This window comes from Terrapene carolina, unplaced genomic scaffold, assembly GCF_002925995.2.
Source record: "Terrapene carolina triunguis isolate 2854851 unplaced genomic scaffold, T_m_triunguis-2.0 Scaffold111, whole genome shotgun sequence".
NCBI classification, from domain to species: Eukaryota; Metazoa; Chordata; order Testudines; family Emydidae; genus Terrapene; species Terrapene triunguis.
The window spans coordinates 17,275,288-17,293,218 of NW_020664462.1; the positions used below are offsets into that span (position 1 = coordinate 17,275,288).

At 39.3% G+C, this 17,931-nt stretch overlaps 1 protein-coding gene across 1 annotated transcript in view; it reads right to left on the reverse strand.

Moving 5' to 3' along the window:
• Positions 1-438: 438 nt before the first annotated feature.
• Positions 439-17,931, reverse strand: part of PTPRN2 (protein tyrosine phosphatase receptor type N2) — a 688,626-nt gene continuing 671,133 nt past the window's right edge. Inside the window, exons 21-22 of the mRNA XM_029911620.1 lie at positions 8,354-8,427; positions 439-2,189 (exon numbers count right to left, since the gene is read on the reverse strand). Coding sequence (XP_029767480.1) covers positions 2,118-2,189; positions 8,354-8,427 — 146 coding nt within the window. The 3' untranslated portion in view covers positions 439-2,117. The remainder of the gene's footprint in view (positions 2,190-8,353; positions 8,428-17,931) is intronic.

The following is a 17,931-nucleotide window of genomic DNA, read 5'->3' on the forward strand; positions in this document are numbered from 1 at the left end:
ATGTAGCTACCTATATTTTCAGAAAGCCATGTCACACTGTCTCCACAATAAATCTAATTCAAACACTGGCAGATATTGTTCAAACTGATTTAATCTGCCCTGATCTGCAATTTTGTGTTAGCTAAAGTAATAAAGGAGTCCTGTTAAACCTAAATTATCAAATGAAAAAGGCAATTTTCTCATTCATACCCCATTAGTTTTTTTAGTTATTGCTAGGAAAGCTCTAAAATGCTTATGCCATAAAATAAACATGTGGCTTAATATACAGTATGTGTACTTAAGAGGACGATGGCATCTGCAGTAACTGCTCTATACTGCCAGGGTAATGGGATGCACAAATTAAGCAGTAGCAGCACACACACTGAGAAGAGTACAAAAACATACATAGAAAAGTAACACGTCTGGTGCTTTTTGAAATAACTCTTTAATCACCAAAAAGAAGAAATCACCAACATCCATACCTACAACACAAAATTGCAACATGTTATTTAATTCCAACAGGTGCCTGTCGCCTCTCTCTTAGCAAAACTGCAATGCTATTTTTTAAACAATTCATTGAATAGAGATTTACAAAAGACCCCACAATTAAAACCATTGATATATTTTGCAATTCTGAAATCAAATCGTTAACTTGGCACAATTAAAAGCATACAACACTTTCAAGTAATTTTGAAAAAATATAAACTTGGAAACTACAACCATGTTAGGTAACATTTTCAAAAGGATCTATGGGGCCTAAGTCCCATTTTCAAAAACGAGTTACTCTTAGGAGCCTAAGTCACTTCACTTTTGAAACTGTTACTCATAGTCCCTCATTCGAATAAATCAAAGTGTTTCTATCAGCAGTTTTAATTTCCCCCCAAAAACAAACAATGAAAAATCTGGGTGTGTTTAAGCAAAGTTACATCACTGGATCGTTTCCAGAAGTACTTTAGCATCACTTTGCAACAGTAGGTATAAGAATTTAGAGCACAAGAACCTTAGAAATTCTACCTACATTTCTTCATCCCATAATAATGAATTAAAATGATATGTATAATTTAGAATGGGGAAAGAACAGAAATATTGCAGAGAGATGTAACCAATGTCTGCATGGAGACAAATTCATACAATGTAGATTGAAAACTTTTGTTTCAGCCAGGAATGCCTGGAATGCGTTTACTGAAATATCCTTTCTGGTCTAAAAAGAATGGTAACCACACTGTTTTAGGGGGAGGGGGAGAGGAAATAATGCCAAAATATAAAGAAGCTCCCATTCTCTCCAGTAATCCTATAAAAATCAACAATCTGCTTTCATAACAGCTCAGGCCATTCATCCAGCTGCTATTTGGGGCCTATAACTCAGTTCTTGAGGTTAGAGTATCCCACTTCCTTTTCTGCTAGGCCAGTGGTACATAATAAGTGCTGTTGTGCTCTTTATACATTGGGTTCCCATTAATGTGACCGACTTGTTCTCTGCAGTTGTGACAACTGTGCAGGCCTATTTACTTATAGCTCAGATTTTCTCCCATTCATTGCACAAAGCTGAAAAGTAAACAACAGTTAAGAAAACATTCGCTTGCCAAAGCCCAGCATGAAAAGGCGCAGGCTCTTTATGCAAGAGGCCAGACCTGTGTTTACTAACACACACAGCATTGTTTCATGCTCTTGCTTGATATTGTGTAAGAACAATCCCAGTCCTTTTCAGGCCCCCTGCTCTTCTTATTCAGCCTCTGAGAAGTTACAAAATATAACAGAACACTGTGTTTTCTGAGAATATATTGACTGCACTAATTACCCACAATACTGTATATTTGCTATTAAGAACATGAACGTGTGCTTTCAAAGTGTGAAATTCAGGGCTCTGAGGGTGTGAAAGGAATTAGATGGATTGTTCTGTCACTTAATCCGAGGCTTCAAGGTATCTTTTTAAAAATTTTAAAAAACAGAAGCAGAATACACATTTTAACTGTTGAACTTTTACTGGCTATAGAAGTTTGTAAGGACCCTATTACTATGTGGTTACAATAGAAGATACACAGTTAAGGTCAGGTCACGGTTTCCAACAACATTCACAGGGACTGAGAATAAGGAAATGAGCGATGGATCCTCAGGGAACTTCAAGGAGATGGAACCGCTCATTGTGGAAGTGCCTTGAGTATTGCATTCACTTCCTCTGCAACTGCTGTCAATGCAAACTCAAACTGCTCCTGTAGAGAGAACAAATACACAGTCTGAATAATAAAACAAAACATTCCAGGAAGGAAGCCTGGTGCACTATTCAATTGTGAAGCATCCTCAAGATATTATTTAAAAATATGAATATGCAAGATGAACTGCACTTTCCAATGGAAAGGAACAAAATGTTCTGAGATTACTGGTGCAATATATCACATTTGACAGGATCTTACAACTCTCAGTCATCTTAACAGAGAAAAATGCAGATAGCAGAAACCAAGAAGCACTTGTTGTTATAGCTGGATATTAGCATACAATGACATATTACAATTGCATGGTCAGAAAGGTCTGTGAGCAACTGAACACTATCCACTTCCATCTGACAGATGGAAACTGGTTAAATATCCATGACTGACGTATGGGAATAGGTGGGGCACTGGAGATAGGACTCCTTTGCTTCCTTAACCCAGCATTTCCAGACTATAGCAACTACAGTAAATCTTTCCCCACATTATGCACACTGTAAGAAAACAATGACTGTAACGTTTTGATTTTTCAGCACACAATACCTGGAACAAATTACCAAGCATTCTCCAATCACTACCCTGCCATTTAAAAACATGGGAGTATAAGTTTCATTTCCTCAAGGTTAGTAGGTGTGAAGACACTGGGATACAGTAAGACAGTATATGACAGAGAGAGAGAAAAATATGTAAACTTAAAATTTTTGTATCTATTTTCTAAGCGAACTATTTTGCTAAGAAATTTAGTTTACTGAAATGTTAGAATCTGCATCTACTTTTTTTTACATTAAAAATCTTTTTATACTTGCCTGTCCAGTCTGTTCACACAAAAGAAGTCACGAATTGTGCGGCATGAATAGTGAATCTGCTCGAAGTATTCTAAAGTTTTATTTCGCATTTTGCATGTGTTTTAAATAATCTAAAGCACCCAGAGTTTCAAACAGACACTGGAAAGATTCAAGTAGATACAATATTTCAGGCTACATTTCTTATGGCTGCACTGAGGATCACTCTTTGAAAGGCAGAACAAGCTGGGAACAAAGGGAGAAAGCAGGAGGAAAACTGAAAGAATGCGCAGGCCAACTGCACTCAGATACCACAAGGATTAAGAACCTGCATAGAACAGGACTGGGCCAGAAAGCCAGGGTTGTTGGGGAAGGACTGTGACCATAGCTCAGATGTGCTCTGCACAATATGGATTGGAACCACCAATGCAAATACCTCCATTCAATAGGGTAATATCTGTCTCCAGAGGTGAGGGAAGTCCCAAGTACAGGTATCCTCTAGCCCCCTGGTTTTTTTGACAACATGACAAGTGCTGCACAGTGGGCTTGAAGTCCACAGACTATACGAGTCAATGCAGCAGTGGCTCGTGGCTCCTGGAAACAGACAGCCCCCAAGGTGATTATTGAAGATTGGACTAAGGATATGCAATTGCATTTTGTCTCCCACAATACTCCACCCCAGGTCCAGGTGGAAAGCTAGTGGAAGGATTGAAGGCTACGCGGACTCTCAGCATAGAGCTAACTGGAGGATGACAATTTCAGTTCATATCAACTGTCGAGGTTTTCAAATTTGTTTTCATTCCACTTTGGAACTAAAACAAAACCTTTTGAACTTTTTACAAAAAAATGTAATTGTATTAAAATGTCCATTTTCTCTGATGATGCAAGTGTCGAAATCTGTGAGACAGAAGCCTGGTGGTCAGGTCAAGGTCAAGTCCCTGTTCTCCCTGATTCAAAGCAGAATTTTTCATCCCAGCTCTCTCTGATTCAGGCACTTGACTGGGTCTTCCACTTTCCAGGTGCTCTAACTACCAGGCTAAGAACGTGAGTATCTCTCTCTCCCCCAAAAAAGTGTTTGGGTTTTGACAAAACGACACATTTCAAGAAAATTTCATGACACTGAAAATGTTTCAGCCAGCTATTTCAGACTCCACTGAGAATACATGACGACTTGTACTTCACGCACTTCAGTGTCAGACTTCTACACCCTCACCCAGTACATTCCAGAGCCAATGCCTACATTGACTAGAAAACCTTATCGTGCCACAATGAGACGTAGCTAAGGACACAGTTCCTGGATCAGAATGGGGTGGCGGGGGAACGAGAATAACTTCTCAGATACATCTGAGGCTAGGTCTACACTACCCGCCTGAATCGGCGGGTAGAAATCGACCTCTCGGGGATCGATTTATCGCGTCCCGTTGGGACGCAACAATCGATCCCCGAATCGACGCTCTTACTCCACCAGCGAAGGTGGGAGTAAGCGCCGTCGACGGGAAGCCGCAGAGGTCGATTTTGCCACCGTCCCTACAGCGGGGTAAGTCGGCTGCGATACGTCGAATTCAGCTACGCTATTCGCGTAGCTGAATTTGCGTATCTTAAATCGACCCCCCCCCTGTAGTGAAGACGTAGCCTGAGATCATGAGTTGTGCAGTCAGCCTGGCAACAGCTATAGCCAAACTAGCACACACGTGCAGCTTCAGGATTGGATCCTCCGATTTGTGTATTAGCTGTCAATCAGCCCTAGAGAGTGATGGCTTACCCTTGCTAGGCATGGAAGGATGATATTCAGATACAGAAGCTACCCCATGACTTGGGATGATTTGTCTACCTGGATTAAAGTAAAATCTGAAGTGCTGGTGGCCACCCAGGAGAAGCAGGAATGGGATGCTAGCGCTGATGCAGCACACTGAATTCATAAGAGAGCAGCATGAGCAGCAGAAGGCCAAGAGTGGGAAGCAAGAAAGGGCATTCCACTTGGACATGCATTTGTAGGGGCACACATGAACACAGCACATAATTCTACTTATTCAGAACAAGTTACTCTGCCACAGGAGAACCTAACATGAAGACCAAGGAGATTACTTCAATAGAGCTACACCAAGTTATACTACCTGAGGATTCAGACCTAAATTACTGAGGCAACTTAACCTGCAAAGAATATGCCTGAGAATCTAGGGTTAAAACCAACCATACAATACTGCAGTGAACAGGATGGTACAACTGATGCACAGCTGTTTCCCCAGCACAGGGCTAGGTCTATCAGGCACAGCAAACTCAAAATGCTATAGCTTCCACAGATGCCCATGGCTAATCTTTAGAGAGCAAAACCACTTAACCTACCTCCCCCACACCTTTAAGCTAAACCTCCTACATCTAGATAACATGAACTTTAATCTTAGCAATGTTTAAGGGACCCACTCTGTTAATCTATATTCAGCTGTGCTACAATCAACATGTGTTACAGCTCAGTACAAGACTGAATAAGTAGAGCTGAGCCTGGATGGGCAAACTTGGGGTAAAGATCAGAGCTGGAAAGGAATTTTTGGTTTTATCTCTAATGCAGAGGCAGTATAAATACAGTATCTTAGAAAAAGAGCAATACAATTGTGTTTAATTTTGATTCCAAGTAAAAACTGGAAAGAAAACCATTGGCTATGTGTTATATGTGATACAGTGATAAGCCTTGACTTAATATTCCAGCTTTCAGGAAGAAAGATATGGTAAGGGAAAAAGAGAAGGGAAGAAAGAATTTTCTCATCCCAAAAGAATATACTTATTCATTACTCTTTCATGTCACATGTGACATTTCAACAATATTTTGTGATTCCCCCTGGAAAAAAAAAACAACCCACACAACCTTTATTGTACCCATCAGAAACACAGAATGATGAATTTATTTATGTTTATTATGTACCGTGTATTTGAATAAAATATTGTTTCTTATAGACAATATGTTGCTAACAAATCATTCACACGATTATTGAAAATGTGGAGCACTGTCTGTTGGAAATGCAATGACATCGCTGAAGTAACTCAGTGCATATTTGCCTAGGGACATTCTGTAATTGGCATTTCTAACTTGGTTTTTAATCCATTGTTTTAAATTACTCCAAGAGCCCGATATTCCTTATTTGTATTCAACTGGGAAAGCACATGGGTTTGTTTAAATACAAATAAATAAATAAATCTCTGAGGACAACATAGCACTAGCATGTAACCAGATATTTACGATTTGCAATATGTTAGCTCGAATAAGTGATTTTGGGCAGTTCTGAGAAGATGATAATGGTGGAGAGAGAGACAAGAGAGATGAGCAGTATTCAGTATTTCAAAGCATCAGATTAATTTTATTTATGAAGGTTCTCCAGGTACACGTTTTAAGGGGAGAACACCATACTGAAGTGTAACGATCAGTGAGATTTCCATGTGATCAGCTGATCAAGCCCAGAGAAGTTTACATTCCATTTTCCTACTCTAGTTTAGGAACTTTTTTTTTTTTTGGTGGTAGTGGTGGTGGTGTTGAGGGTAACGTACCCTTTTATTTCAACAGAAAGGAATGCCAGAGTAAGGATTCAACAGAAAGACTGACATGTACAGGGGGTGCATTGACAGTATGTGTCAGGATTTACATTTTCTCTAGGAATCAAATACGTGCTCAATTAGATTCTGTATGTTATTGCTTTTTCTAATTTGAAAATCAGAGTAAAAGAAGAATTTGTGATACAGTAGAACCTCAGAGTTATGAAAAACATAGTTATGAACTGACTGGTCAACCACACACCTAATTTGGAACTAAGTATGCAATCAGGGAGCAGAAATGGAAAAAAGCAAATACTGTACAGTACAGAACTGTGTTAAACATAAACTACTAAAAAAGGGAAAGTCTAAAAAAAAAGATTTGACAAAGTAAGGTAACTGTTCCTGTGCTTGTTTCATTTAAATTACGATGGTTAAAAGCATTTTTCTTCTGCAAAGTAAGTTTCAAAGCTCTATTAAGTCAATGTTCAGTTGTAAACCTTTGAAACAACCACCATAATATTTTGTTCAGAGTTACGAACAACTTCCATTTCCGAGGTGTTTATAACTGAGGTTCTACTGTACTTTCCACCTCACTTGCAGATAAAGATTGGACAACTTCAACTGCCCAATAAACATCATTCTTCCTCCACCTGCTGAAATGGCACAAAAATATCCCTGACAGTTCTCCAACACCAGTTTTCCCAGGTTAGATAGGGAACAGAAATGAATGGGATTGGGAGGAATCCATTACTTCCTCAAGAAAAGTTATGAAACTGTCTGGTACAGAAAACCATCTGTTCCACAACTACCCAGCAGCAACTTTCACTTCCCAGATGTTGAAGATATTTCCATCAGTACCTACTTAATCGTGGGACCCTGTCACATCATTGCTCTTTGTTGTCCATCTACCCACATTGTAGGCTCTAGACTGGGACAACAAAAACAAACCATGCCACTTTCTGCCCATGTAATGTATGGATATCTATTTAGTTGGTCTCCCCATCATGAATGAGATTCCTCAATGTCATACATAACTACAAACTTTCATTTTATCATTGTAGCTCTTAACAAGCAGCAAGTGAGGATAACCCAAGGTATTTTCCCATCTTTTATCGATGTTACTTATAGCAGCAGCGCAAAGATGAATTTCAAATTTGAGATGCATATAAACAGAATAACACTTTTCTTTGTAAATTGATGACTGTGTTGCACACTGTGCCCATTAACAAACAAGTACATGATATTTATTGCACTTCACCAGACGATACAAATGTAGCCTACCATGCAATATGTATATAAAAGAACAGATGACAAGCATTTAAAAGGAAGCACAGGGTTTCAACCATCGTGTGCAAAACGCATTATTTCAGAAACAGGCCTGTGTACTGTTACTCCCCTTTAAAGGGCTTGATTTCCTCCTGAACTATTTCCTGTAAGCTGAAACTTTTTCAGCATAAAAACTGAATGCAGCAATTATGTTCTTAAGTGATTTGGAACCTTTGGTTTATGTATCGCATGATACTGAACTGCAAATACTCTAAGAAAATAACCTATCCTTGAAGATTAGAGCAAGAACTTTTTTTAGCATGCATTTTCTTTAATAGACTATAGGTTGCTGTCTTGACTGTCTTTCATATATGTTAATCGAGATAGATGTGGAAGATGTTACAAGAAAGAGCAGTAAACATCAAAGAAAGTAGCCTAGATAAATCTTCAGCATAAATAAGCTACAGTTGGTAGGGAACCAGAGTAATCAGCTAGCGACTTGTGTTATATTAGGTTATGCCCTTTCTCTTCTATCATGAAAATAACTACAGTGAAATACCTTTAATGTATTTAAAATCCCAGTGGATGTATTGACAGTACCTTTGTCTGGACCATGCCTGGTCTCTGGTCCCTCAAGTGCTCCAGGGTAGCAGCAATATCAATCTCTTTAGCACCTGTAACAAACCACAAATTGGGCTGAGTTAAGAGCAAATGATAATACATGCTGAATCTGTCAATCTCCTGCTATCGGGTTCCCTTTAGGCTAACAGTCCAATTGAAAATTATTACATCCATCCCTCAGCAGACTAGGCAAACAGCTGCAATTTTTATGTTCATATAGGAAAAAAAAAATAAGAGGAAAGGGCATTAATTCAAGAAATTAGCATTAATTCAAGAAAACCCAGAGAAAAACAAATTCTTAGAGATGCCTAGACAGATACTTCCCAAAAGCAGAACATATTTATTAGAAACTACAGACCCATCCTGGCAATGCTTCCTGCTGTAAGTTGCCCCATTGCAGGCACAGGGGATATGCAGGATATTAAGTACCTGCAGGATTAAGCCCTAAGCATTTACCATTATCAGTTCTATCACATTTTAAAAAGATGCACCATAAATCACGAGGTGCAGACATTGTAAGATCTCAAAGCCAACTGCAGCCAGGTTTATACTAATATAAACAGCATAAACATCCTCTTTAAGAGAGACAGTCCCACAGTTCCCCTCAATAGCACCTTTTCAGGAAAATTCACACTCAAAACACTCAAGAAAGGCCATTTAAAACAAAACAGTTTAATTTGTTTTAATGTGGGGAAAAATACCATGAAAATCTTTAAAAACAAATCACCAAGGCTAAGAAAATATATCAGTTTGTAACACCTTCCTGAAAAGGAGCATTTCTGTATCTGTATCAGAAATAGACCTTTATTCATACAATGGGCATAGCAAGGACAGCTCAGAGGTCAAAGGTTGCCACCTCGGATCTCTACATATTGCACAGGAATTTACATGGAGGTATTTGATGATAAAGTAGGAAGATGTTTAAGACAAAAATAAAGATCTCCTCAATAAACCAAAAGAAAAGACACTTCCCAAAAGCGTAATACATAAAATAAAATAAAAAATAATATCACATCTCAACCACAGCTGATTCAGCTAGAATTTCCATGGAAAGCATCAATTCAGGTGAGGATTGCACCACAGAAAACTAAAAACAACTGTTGCCCTTGTCTGCAGAACAGGGGCCCCTTTTTAACAAGGTGAATATTTAATTTTAATGGGAACACTGTAGCTTAGTCCACACCCACGCAGTGAGGGAGGGATTTTCAAAGTTTTACCTTTAGCTACAGTGGGGGAAGAGTTAAGCTGATGCTGTGCTTTTTTCAAAATCTCACCTATAATTTTTATAAAGGATGGCAGCCTCTATGCCTAGGCATTAAGATTAAAATGTCAAGGTAATCCATGGGGGAAAAGGGTTGCGCAGGAATCCCATGATACTGTTCAATGTTCAGACAGGCTTCCATACCCCCTTTTATGAAAATTTCAGTGTCAGGCAAAAGTTGATTTTTACAATATACATTTCTCAAACCTCTTGAGAATCAACATTCAGAAAAATCTTAAAGGTGCATTAAATAAGCCATTGAGCTCCTTCCTTTCTAAGGCCTGGTCCACACTACCCCCCCACTTCGGACTAAGGTACGCAAATTCAGCTACGTTAATAACGTAGCTGAATTCGAAGTACCTTAGTCCGAACTTACCGCGGGTCCAGATGCGGCAGGAAGGCTCCCCCGTCGATGCTGCGTACTCCTCTCGGCGAGCTGGAGTACCGGCGTCGACGGCGAGCACTTCCGGGATCGATCCCAGAACATCGATTGCCTGCCGCCGGACCCTCCGGTAAGTGTAGACGTACCCTAAGGTACAGATTATGGTGCTGAACAGGGTGCTAGACACTATCATCAACAGGACTACAGCCCTGGTAGCGTGCCTGGTAATAATGTCTGGTAATAAGGCCCTGATTCAGCAAAGCAGTTAAGCACATGAGTAGTACCATTGGACTAGTGAGCTTAAAGCTAAGCATGTGTTTAAGTGTTTTGCTGAATCTGAGCATAAGTGCTTGGAAGATCAGACTTGATGTGGTGTGGTATACACCATTACTCATCATAGACTATGTTAGTTGACAGAGGAGGGAAGATAATGAAGGAAGATCAGACAGAATACCCCCTTGCCTTCCCCAAGACACACATACATTACTACCTCCTCAAGCTACTCTTACAGGCAGAGGAGGACAGAGAAATTGTTTTGCAGCTCTAAAAAAAATAAAATAAAAACACGACTGGGAAATGCTTAGAGACTATGGTAATGGGGCCTACATAAATGCCTAGAGAGACTGATCAACTGAACATAGTGCTGCAAAAATGGGCTGCTGCTTTGAAAGAAAACATGTGGAACAACAAAATTCGGAGCAGAAGAGGGAGTTCTATTGCAAGAGGTAACACTACCACACCTTTCACCTCTATTCCATTATTGTGCCAAACCCAAAATAAATATATCTCACTATTCCTCTAATAAAACTCAAGAGTGATGAGGGTTTTTTCTATTCTAAATATGCCAGATTGGTAGCATACTGCATAAGCTCCACTATATTGTGTGTTGGTCTATGGAATAGCCTAAGTCACAATTCTAGACTAAGGAGGAGATTTTCAAAGGCATTAAGGGCAGTTACACACCCAACTCACATTCAAAATCAAGGGGAGCTGGATGCCTAACTGCCCTGTGTCTATTTGACTATGTCTTCCTAATTGCTTTAGTGGCATAAATTTATGGTCTTCATCACTTTGAGGTTTTCCCTTTCCACCTGGAAATGCAGAACAGTGACATAAGAGATATCATTTTTCATCCTGGAGCACACAAAAGCACTTTACATACAGCATCACTGCCATGCAGACATCCCTGGGAAAGGAGGTATTGTAGTGGGAGAAAGGGAAATCTTATCTAGGGACACTAGGTCAAAATCCTGCTCATACACAGTGTGCAGCCATGGAATCCTTCACATCCACACAGAGCTGAAAGGACTGCAGATTTTTATAGGTCTCATCTGAACGGCTCACACACAAGCTACAGGTAACTCAATTTATCTACAGTGGAAAAAGGAAGAGCTGAGTCAGCCCTATCAGGGCTTGAACCTATGACTCCAAGGACACCTAAATATTGCAACGGTTTTGCTTAGGCCATTAACCCATCCTCACCAATAGATAAAAATACCAGTATGCTGTCTTTGGAAACAACTTATATCATATAGGAAAGAGTAAAAAGCACTGGCTCAAGTCCAGACACAGACAACTGGAAAGGAGAAAGCAGAATATGTCAATAAGGCAAGGCTTTGTGTCTGCTCTCTACCAACACATATCCCTCTGTCATATAATGCCACTGGCTTCAGGAAATAAAGTTACAAGGGCAATGTCTAAACTGGATAAAGAATTGTCTTTTCTCCTATGACTACATTTTACCTCATAGCCAAGGTCTTCCATGAAATAAATATGGTCTCTGCTTGCCATAGGCTGCCTTTTAATAAGAGATTTCTGTGTTTGTTTTATATGTATCGAAGAGCAAAATTTACTGTGAGATTGGGTAGCTGCTGTAGTAGTAGCAGCAGTAATATGAGAGGTGAATTTGTAAGCATTTTTACAGAATACACCTTAGCTTCGGTCATCTCTATTTACACTGAGCAGTACCTGACTCCCATTGAACGCATTAGGACCACACCTCAGAAACCAATACTCAGTAGCAGTAAAGGGGGCAGAATCCAGCATTTGGTAATTAACAATAACATTTTTAAAAGATCAAGCATTTACAGTGAGCAGTCAAACAATCCACATCAGAAAATGTTAGCAGCCTAAACAGAGAGAAAACATGAAAAGATGCAAGTTGAATGATATTTTGCCCCAGGAGAGAAACAGTTTCTGAAGTTTAGGGTAAACCCTCCTCCAACCCCTGCTCCTCCCCTGGGCAGCAATGTAGGAACTGGCACTAGGCAGCTGGCGCTCCTGATTAGCAGCCCCCCAAGGGTTAAATGTTTGGCCTGCAGAGAGTCACATCAGTAGAGTATCCAGTAATACAGTAAACAACAGATATGAGCTAGTCAAGATCCACTACAGTAGGTTGCCTCAAGGTCCCATTGGCAACTCCCAATATCTAAACAAACAGGATATTAATATTACTCATACGACTAATGCCCTGAGGCCCCAGTCAGTATTGGGGTCCCAGTGTGCCAGGCACTATACAAACACACAAAATGCAGGGCCTGATAACAGCAGCATTTCTTTACAGGAAGTTTGTAAACAACTAAAACATGACTTTATTTATTACACAATATCCTCACACATGCTTACACTGAAGCCAAGGGCAAAAGCCCTATAATGGGTCCAGTGTCTTCACTGAGCTAACCATCTGTGTTACACTAAGGAAGATGTTCATGCTAGGAACCACTTTCAGATATATCAGCAAATGCTCTAGAAAAAGACAAAAATTGTTTAAACTATATGTGAACTTATTCACAAAGAACATTAAAGGGTGGGTTAAGGTATTAGATGAGGACTCAGGAAAGCTGGGTTCAACTCCTGGCTCAGACAGAGATTTCCTGTGTGACCTTGGGTAAAGCGGGGAGGGATAGCTCAGTGGTTTGAGCATTGGCCTGCTAAACCCAGGGTTGAGAGTTCAATCCTTGAGGGGGCCACTTAGGGATCAGGGGCAAAATCAGTACTTGGTCCTGCTAGTGAAGGCAGGGGGCTGGACTCAATGACCTTTCAAGGTCCCTTCCAGCTCTATGAGATAGGTATATCTCCATATATTATTATAAAAAATAATTTACTCTACCCTGTGACCTCAGTTCATCATCTGTAAAAGGGAATACTTCTCTCTCTCACAGGGCTATAGTGAGGATAAAATTCAGAGCTGTTTTCAGGGGTGGGCAAGCAAGGTGATGGGCCTGGATGCCAACTTCCAGTGGGCACCATGCCAGGGGTGGGGTCTGGAAATGTCTTCCACCTGATAAAATCATTCGTGGTTGTGAGGTGCTCAGTTAGTGCAGGGATGAGGGCTAGATAGATAATCTATATTACTCTTTAACATAGTTGTGACATTGGAGTGTGAGTTACTAGCATGGGATTATTGGGACTTCCATTGTATCTTTAAGGAGGAGGAGATGAGCTGTGTGAGAATAAGCTCTCATCCAAATAGAAAAAAATGGAATACTAAAGGGAATACGGAAAATGACCTGTCATATGCATTTCTTTTTGTGCCATGTAGGTGTTCAATTTCATTCCTGTAAGCTATTCCCTCTCTAATGTATCTTTTTATATTTACTATATAATAAAGATTTTCTATTAGTTCTTGAAGGGGAAAGGGTCTTGTTAGGTCAGATTAAAACCTGTCTTATTAAAATCTCCAAGGAAACAGTCCTGAAGAGCCCCTAGGTCAGTTCTTTTCAAGGATATTGCTAGAAGCTGAAAGAGGTCCAATTAATATTTGTAAGATGCTGCTGATTGGCAACCTTTTAGCTTCAGTCATGTACTTTGCTGTATTTGCAGTCTGTGAGGCATGCCATGAAAGAATCATTTTGGAGTAGCATGTTTTAATCTTATGAAATAGTGAAAAATAGTATACGCAGAAAAAACCCTTAAGGACAAAAGTATGACAGCAATGAAAGTCAGATGTCTGATCCAAGTGTGCATATATATATTGGGAGAATATTGCCAGGTCACTGATCATTAGTTTCAATGGCACCCCAGCTATAACTCCAACTCCATCTATGATCCTCATTGGACAAAGGCTAAAAGACCCCATTGCCAGCCATAAAGGGCTCTGCAGGGAGGAAGTGGGACCTCTTCTTTCTTCCTTATCCTGTTTTGTCTCAAATGCAAATGAAATAAAATACACTTGTAAACAAAATGTTTGGAGTAAAAACATTTTTTTAAACTGAAGGTGATGGAGAGAAACTGTCAATATTTAAGCAATTCTCATTTGCTGGAGGTCTGTTATTGGCTGAGAGGGTCACTTAATGTCATGACATAAAAAACAGAGAAAAGCCTTGGCAGAGAGTAGGTGAAGCTGCAACACTTTTGAGGCGGAATGCCCCCGCCTCAATAATTTTTAAGGTTAATACAGGAGATCATAGATACAAACTGGAGTTTTCAGTGAAAGCCAGTTATCCCACTCTTTTGCAAAAAGTGGATTCCAGGGTGTGTATCTGGGGATGGGAATAAAAATAATAGGTTAAATCTAAGGGCTTGTCTCCACTTTCCGGTGGATCGATGCTCCAACGATTGATTCACCGGGGGGGGGGGTCGATTTAGCGGGTCTAGTGAAGACCCGCTAAATCAACTGCCGATCACTCTCCCATCGACTCTGGTCTTCCACCAGAATGAGAAGAGTAAGGGGAGTCAATGGGAGAGCGTTTCCTGTCGACATAGCATAGTATGGACCCCGTGGTAAGTAGATCTAAGCTATGTCAACTTGAGTTACGCTACTAACGTAACTCAAATTGAGTAGTTTAGATCAACTTTCCCCCATAGTGTAGACCTGCCCTAAGGCTTATAGTCACTTTTTCAACCCAGACAGCAATACATTTTACCCTAATCCTATTAGAAACTTTCCACCCGCGTCAAAATATACAAAAGATTTAAAAAAAAAAAAATCCACAACCAATCTCTGTTTTTCACAATTAACAGGAAAAATATGCATGTAAACAGTGAAAAGAACATTAAACACAATAATGAAAAAAGATAAAATATATCAAAATTTTAATAAGACAAATATTACTATGCCATATAATACTATATATACACACACACACACACAATTTTTATTACTATTAGATAATACTGTATATTGAATTTATCATGCATTCTGAAGGAAAATGATATAAGTTATCAAGTACAGGTCAGCTTGTACATCCCATGTATAACCGTATGGGGTAGAGGGAATCCACGCCCAGCCAGCCCACCCTAAATTACTACAATTTCAACAGTCTTGTAAGGCTTGAGATTCTGTACTGCTATGTCAATTTTAAGCCAATATCCTTTGTCACTGCAGAAGAATAAGTAACTGCAGAGATAAAATTTGTGTACATTTTTCATTGACTACTAGAGAAAACTCTGCCATACACAGTCAATTGACAGCATGAAAATGCAGAAACCAATTATCACTAATTGGACGTAAAGGGGTGCTGACTTCTACTAAGTCAAGGGAATTCTACTCTTAGCAGGACTGGGTTTATTTTAACATTTAGATACTCCCACTCAGTGGGAGTTGATGGTCTTCTGCTTTGTACAAGATTCCATCCTAGCTATTGTACTTGAAAAGAGGATGTAGGTAATAGAGGATTACTTTTAAAACCCAAAATGACACCTGTATGATTAATGTTATGGTCACACTAAAGGTACTACTACATATAACCCTTTCAAATTAACATATCAGCATCAACTATGACCACTGTAGCATTCCATATATACATGCATACAGAGGGATACTGGTTTTGGCAACTCTAAGTCAAATTTATACAGGGGATTCTATGACCCCCCCACCTTAGCTATTCCACAATGTCACAATTCTGGACAATCCATTGTTTCCAGCATCTGTAGGCTAGTCACCTGGAAGACAATTGTTGAATCAAGTGCAGTTTTGAAAATGCCACTCAGTGCTGTGTTTAGCAGTTTGCTCAAAGAAATCCTGCTCCTTCTCGGATCCCCATATTGGAGTGTGCACATGTGCGTTACATAGACTGGTGTTGAAATGCAGCTGCCCGTATGGGTCTTTCAAATTGGAAGATCTATATTTATTTTACTCTGGTTTTCTATTGCGAGTACATTAGCTAGTGCTACAGCATCCATGAGATACTACACAGAATGAACTGAGGAAAATATGCAACAATTCTGGACAAGTCTTTAATAAAAGGTAGCCTTCTATAAGAGTCACAATGGGATTGGTTTAAGATTGTGCAGAAATTATACTTTAGTGTCAAACTACATTGTAACTTTAAGGGCCAGAAGACTACCATCTGGTCAATTAAACACTTCTCTTGAAATCCATCTAAGGATTGAATGCATAAGATTAACTGCAAAAATGTAGTTCTTCACTCTGTATTTACCTCGTTTTCCAAATGTTTGCCCAGCTGCTTATTGAACGGATAGCACACCATTCTCTGGCTGGCTTTTTCAGTTTGTTCCATATTCTAACCTATCCTTTGTGTGAAGAAATGCTGCCCAAATTCCTTATATGCTTGTCTCCTCCTCAGCTTCAGTCAATGACCTCTTGTTTTCAAATTAGTTACTATCTCAAGCTGCTTACTGACATCAATACATTCCTTTCATGATCTTCCAAAGCTCTATGGGGACCCCCTTAGTTTTTCTTTTCCCAAGATATAGTCCATGTCTGATCAATCTTTCTTCACAATTCATGTGCCCCATACCCTGAATAATTAGGATTGCTCTCTACCATACTTCCAGTCCCAACACCCTTCTATAAAATTACCAGGATTTCACAGACTCTTCAGAAAACGTCTCCTACAGAGCAACCTTTGCAAACATATACTCCAAAGTATTTAAAAAGAAAAAAAAATCACATCAATAACTTGTTTGCCTTTTGTTTACAACCTCTATACATCATAAGGGAAACTATCAGCACAATCAGTCCTCAGAATATGCTATGGGAAATATAAACCAGCATTACTTTCCCAGTGAGTTCTCACTCATTTTTCAGTAGAAGCCTGCTGGAATGTTCAAGTTTTTCAAAGGTTTTTGTTTTATTTATTATTAATGGATTACTTTATAGTGCCAATCATCCATTCAAAAAGTGTATAAATGTAATGCTACTTATCGAAATGTTATTTAAAAGCAGAAATGTATACAATTAAAATGTGCTTTTAAGTTGTTTGCTCTAAGTAGCACAAGTTTGCCTTTCATGGAAGGCTCTACCATTAAAAAAATTGACCTAGACATCCACTGTGCACTTTTGCCTGTGGCTTGGGGCAAAGCTCCCTTTGTGGTCAGTTATGTGGTGGGAAAGCCTGCAACAAGCAATATTGCTTAATTGTGTTTCTTGGGTAATTCAGTGCCAGTTACATTACATAAAACCAACTCACTTGCAGAACTGCCCTGATTAATATATAATATGTATACATGGATGCAAAGAACTGTCTTCTTCATCTCTTCTTCAATCTTTTTATGAAGAAACCTGAAGAATTCTGTGTAAGTTTGAAAGTTTCTCTCTCTCATCAGCAGAAGTCGGTTCAATAAAAGCTATTACCTCACCCACCTTGCCTCTTTATAAAAAGCAGCAGTAACATTTCAGACATTATGCAACCACCATTATTGCTAAGACTTGGGGCCAGGTTGTGGACAATACAAAAGTGCAGATACCAAAAACTAGAACTTTGCTTTACTGACCTTAATTTTTTCCTAAGATAATTATCCAAATCTAACTAACTGAATACAGAATTCAAGGTTTAGCTATATAATGGATTCAAATCTAGAAGACAAAAATAAACAAACAAATCCCAACTACCCATTTTAAAACTCAGAATTTTCCTGCCCTAAAATTTCCACAGGAATTCCATCACTTTCTAGTCCTACTTCACAGCCTCTGAAATATCAAACAAATAATAAGATGACAATCTTCTCTCT